The following is a 5,493-nucleotide window of genomic DNA, read 5'->3' on the forward strand; positions in this document are numbered from 1 at the left end:
CTGGCAAGCTACCCGTGGCATATTTGATATGCCAAAAACAGTAACAATAAGTCTCACAACGAGAGACGTTACTGGTGCCCGCTCAAGCAAATCGATGACCGGTGACAGTGACAGTATACCAGGACACATTATAGTCAAAGCTTTAAAATTGAAAGAAGGGCCCAGATGAATAACACTATGAGCAATTGACCTGGGTTTGATCTCTGGAATTCCATTTATTCTCCCAAACCTTTCCAGGAGTAATTCCTGAGCTCAAAGTCAGTAGTAAGCCATGAACACCACCAAATACAGTTCCAAATAAAATAATAATGATAGTGAAATACTTTATTATATGTTGTTAATAATATATTATTAAGTTAACAAAAGGATGGTCATATAGGGTCTTATTGGTGGTGGTAAAGGTAAAGTTACCTTGTATATCAAAGTCATAAAGTACGTCTGTAGGTGTTAAAGCTCTTGCCTCCCATGTGACCAAATCCAATTTGACCCCAATACCTTATGACCTACTATGAACCTCATGGAGCAGACCACAAACTCTAAGCACAAAGCCAGGAGTAATCTCTAAGCAACCCTATAAACATACACGTTAAAACCATTATAATCATAGTTTCCAAACCAGTGTCTATCAAGCATCTTCCAACCATGGACCCCTTTCAAACTTGTTTCCTTCCAGTGAAGGAGATGGTGGTTGGAACCTTCATCAAATGTGATGGTGGGGTATTTATGTGATTTTCACCTCTGACTCCACTGAGGGGCCCACAGTGGTCACATGGTCCCTGGATGAGAAATTTTAATCTATATTATAATAAACACACCAAACTAAAAAACATAAAATATGTGGCAATGCAGATGGCAAATATAAAAATTAAATGATATCTACTGTCATGAAACTAACCTAAAATAACTTTCAATTGAAGACAAATGAAAATCACAGTGAGACCTACTTTTACTTATGATATGACTAAAGTAAAAATAGTAGCAGTACAAAACAGTTGCAAATATGTAAAAAAAGATCAATGATGTCTTGTTAAAAATGTAACAAATTGAGATTAACCTCAGAAACATGTGAGCAGCTTCTTTAAAAAAAATGTGTTTGCTATACACCCCAGAAGACTCACTGTTGGACACACATATAAGAAAAATTGCACATACAATAGCTTGCGTTGACATGTTCATAGTAATTTCACTCATCACTGTATCACTTGTATCACTAGTCATCCCTTTGTTCATGGATCTGTTCGAGAGGGTACCAGTAATGTCTCCATTCGTCCATGTTGCATGCTAGTATAGCCCAGTGGCGTCTGCTTGCTCCAGGAACACGAAGAGCCTCAAACCATTCATTCCAGGTCTTGGCAAAGAAGTCTGACCATCTCATAGGTGGGCGGCCACACGGTCTTTTGACATCCCATGGAATCCAGTTGGTAACAGCTCTAGTCCAGCGGTTGTCTCTAAATTGCATTACATGTTCAGCACATCTGATTTTCGAAGCCTTGGTAAACGAGACAGCATGCCTGATTCTTGATCATTGAAGGAGGTCGGAACTCTGGGTTCCTTCTCTCAATTGGGTGAGACGTGATACTCTTAGCATAGCTCTTTTGATTCCTCCTTGGGATACTCGAATAGTGTTCTCATCTTGTTTGCACAGGGCCCAGGTCTCTGAGGCATATGTTTGTGCAGGAAGAACGGTGGAGTCAAAAAGATGTGTCCGGAGCCAGAGGTTCCTTGTCCTCTTAAACACTTCTTTTATGCTCTTGAAGGCATTCCACGCTACTCTCTTCCTCCTGCGCAGTTCAGATGCCAGGTCGTTTATCATGTTGAGTTCTCTAACTAGGTACACATAACTGCTGCATTCAGAGTTATTCATTCCATTGAGGGCAAATGGAACATCAGAAATTAGTCTGTTTCTTTTTTTTTTTTTTTGCTTTTTGGGTCACACCCGGCATTGCACAGGGGTTACTCCTGGCGGTGCTCAGGGGACCATATGGGATGCTGGGAATCGAACCCAGGTCGGCCGCGTGCAAGGCAAACGTCCTACCCGCTGTGGTATTGCTCCAGCCCCCGGAAATTAGTCAATTTCTCATGAACTTTGTCTTCATGAGATTCAGCTGTAGTCTGACCTTTACACACTCGTGGTTGAAGTTGGCCAGCATTTGTGCTGCTTGGCTGATATTTGGTGTTATGAGAATGATGTTATCAGTGAAGGTGGTGTAGTTGCTGACCATATATCTTCACTTCCATTCCTTCCCATTCCAATCGTTGCTTGATGTTCTTGAGGGTGGCACTGAATAGTTTCGGTGAAATGGTGTCATCCTGCTGAACTCCTCTCTACATCAATGATAACTTTTTGTAGAATAGTGAGATCCTTGTGGTGAATCCATAATACAGTTCACAGTGGATGCTGATGTATTGACTTTGAACACCCTGTTTGGCTAGGGCTTTGATAACTGCTTCAGTCTCAACAGAATCAAAGGCCTTCTTTAAATCGGTGGACGTTAGATAGAGCGGCATCTTGAACTCTCTCAAAACTTCAATGAGATAGATCACCGTGTGGATATGGTCGATGGTGCTGAATCCTTTTCAGACCCTGGTTTGCTCAGATGGTTGTCCTTCATCTAGTGTTCTGCCTATTCTATTCAGGATGACTCGAGTAAACAACTTGTAGACGACCGACAACAGGCAGATTGGGCGATAGTTGCTTATGTTGTGGGTATCTCCGTTCTTGTACAACAGAACGGCCCTGCTGGTTTTCCATTGAATTTGGACAGGTAGCATGTGGAGAGCTGAGCTCATATACTGACGAGTACTGGAGGCAGATTCTTCAGGTGTTCAGGTCTGACCTTGTCTGGACCAGGTGCTGTGAGCATCTTTACCGACAAAATGGCTTGTTGAATTTCAGAAGAGAGAACAGTGGGAACGACATACCCATGCTGTGGAATTTGGTATTTGGGCATGTGGACATGGCTATCAAAGAGATTTGAGTAGAAGCCATGAATAACCTTTTCCATTGCTCTTCCGTAAGATGTAATAGATCCATCAGGATGTCGGATGGCAGTCATCTTGTTCTTATAGTTGGCGAAGGACAGGCAAGTGTTGCAAATACTTTTCCTGGGTTCTGCCCCCTCGGCCAACATTACTGCTCTTCTCTCTTTGAGGTCTTCCTTAATTGCTTTTCTGCACAGTATTGTGAGCTCGGACATTAGTTTGTGATTGCCTAGAGCTTGCGCCAGACCATGTGTTGGCGAATGACCTCAAGAGTTACTGAAGTCAGGCGACTTTTTGTTGCTTTCTCTCTCTGCATTCCTCACACAAACATGGAGGTGCTGAACCAGTTGATTATATTCCTTGTTGATGTTGTCAACGATGGCATCTTCCCATGTTGGTGCAGTAGTGCCAAAGAGCTCCCCATTGGTGGTCATTCTGAGAGTTCTCTTCTTAAACTTTGCAGCCCTTTCCCCCTGAACTGTGAAGTAGAATTTCGCATGAAGGAGACGGTGGTCTGATCCCATTTGGGGACAAAGAAAAACAGTCAGGCAAAACCAATGATTGAATATGATGTGGTCAATTTTGTTGTCAAAATGTCCAAAGGCACAAGCACAAGAAGGCTACGAAAACATTCCATGCGTTGATTGTGCATCGTCCCCTCAAGTGTGCAGATTGGTGTGACAAAGTTCCATGTGACTCCTTTGAAGTACCAGGGTCAGTGTGGTTCTTGCTGGGCCTTCAGTGCAACTGGTTCCCTTGAAGGACAGATGTTCCAGAAAACTGGCAAACTTGTTTCATGGAGTGAACAGAACCTGGTGAACGGTTCTAGAGCTCAGGACAATATCGGCTGCAATGGAAGACTCATGGACAATGCTTTTCAGTATGTTAAGGATAACAGAGGCCTGAATTCCGAGGAGTCCTATCCATACCTCGGGACAGACACAGGTTCATGCAATTGCAAGCCTGAGATTTCCGTTGCCAATGACACTGGCTTCGTGGTTGTTCCTGGCAAGGAGAAGGAGACTGTGCTCACAGTGGCGACTGTAAGGCCTGTCTCTGTCGCTATTGATGCCCATCATTCATCCTTCCAGTTCTACCATCCAGGTATCTATCATAACCCAGACTGCAGCAGTAAAGACCTGGATCATGACGTGCTGGTTGTGGGCGATGGCTATGAAGGAACAGATGCAAACTCAAATAAATATTGGCTTATCAAGAACAGCTGGGGTCCAGAATGGGACTGGAATGGTTATGTGAAAATGCCCAAGATCAAGACAACCACTGTGGAATCATGACAGCAGCCAGCTATCCTGGGGTGTGAGGTGATGTCCTGCACCACAGAAGACTGAGGACAGCATATCTGAGGGGAATTGATCTTAAAACTGACCACACTCTTAATGTGTAAAATATTTCACTCATAATAGACAAAAATTGGAAATAACACAGACATCCTTGAATGGAACACTACTCAGCAATAAAGGTTTTGCTGTACATACATCAGCCTGTCCCAGATGACTCTCTAGATAACTAAGCTGAGTGAGAAAAGGCAATTCCAAAAAGTTATTTGCTGTTTGATTTTATCTTATAAAATTCTTGAAATGAAATAGATACTTTGGAAAAATATTAGTAGTTGCCAGGGAATAAGGGTGAGCGAGAAGGAGCTAAGCGTTGCTATAAAAGAGAACATGAGGGATCCTTATATTGTTGGAAATGCTTTGTACGTTAACTATAATGTCGATATCCTGGCTGTGGTATTGACCTACAATTTTTCAAGATGTTTTCCATTGGAGAAAACTATCTGGGGATAGAAAAGATCAATTTTATTTATTAAAATTTCAAACTAATCTAAAATTAAATATAATGCATAGAAATGCATTTTATTTGTTTGATAAACTTATTAAATCTTTCTAGTTAAATATTTTCAAATATGAATAAGTTTTGACTACTACTTCAGCATATTTTTGGACTCTCTTTTTTGAAATATATCATATGAAACTGTATAATTGTTCCCTGCCTTTGATCATCCAGTCTCTTTTCTCTCTGTCATTTTGGTAGGGTGATAGCTATTGTTCTATTTTACAATTCACCAATTCCTCTATTCTCACCAGTCTGCTGTTCAATTCATCCAGTGACATTTTATGATGTTTTTTTTCTATTCTGAAGTTTCTATTTGTTTCTTTTTTAATCTTTCATTTCCTTGCTAAGACTGACTTTTTCATGTGTTATATTTTCTCTTAAAGCATACATTTCTAGGATTATAGCTACTTGAAGCCCTTTTTCAGATAATTCTTACTTTCTGTTATCTCAGTATCATATCTCTTGGCCATCCTTTCTTATTCAGTTTGAGATCAGCCTGTATCTCACTATGACAAAAGATTTACTTAAATTTGAGTATCTTGGCGATACTTTGTGTTGGATCTGTTATATTCAAATATTTTGCATTAGCAGAATTCAGAATTTTCTGACATGTTTGAAATAGAGAAAGAAAAGAATAATATGCCTCATTACTGA

The 5,493-nt window shown here is 40.8% G+C and overlaps 1 protein-coding gene across 1 annotated transcript; it reads left to right on the plus strand.

Annotated features, from left to right (window-relative positions):
* The first annotated feature begins 3,845 nt into the window (after nucleotides 1-3,845).
* Nucleotides 3,846-4,277, plus strand: LOC101558938 (procathepsin L-like). Its single transcript, XM_055123885.1, has one exon. The coding sequence runs from the start codon at nucleotides 3,846-3,848 to the stop codon at nucleotides 4,275-4,277; it is 432 nt and encodes a 143-aa protein (XP_054979860.1).
* The last annotated feature ends 1,216 nt before the right edge of the window (nucleotides 4,278-5,493 follow it).

The sequence above is a fragment of the Sorex araneus genome, chromosome 1 (genome assembly GCF_027595985.1).
Source record: "Sorex araneus isolate mSorAra2 chromosome 1, mSorAra2.pri, whole genome shotgun sequence".
Lineage (NCBI taxonomy): Eukaryota > Metazoa > Chordata > Mammalia > Eulipotyphla > Soricidae > Sorex > Sorex araneus.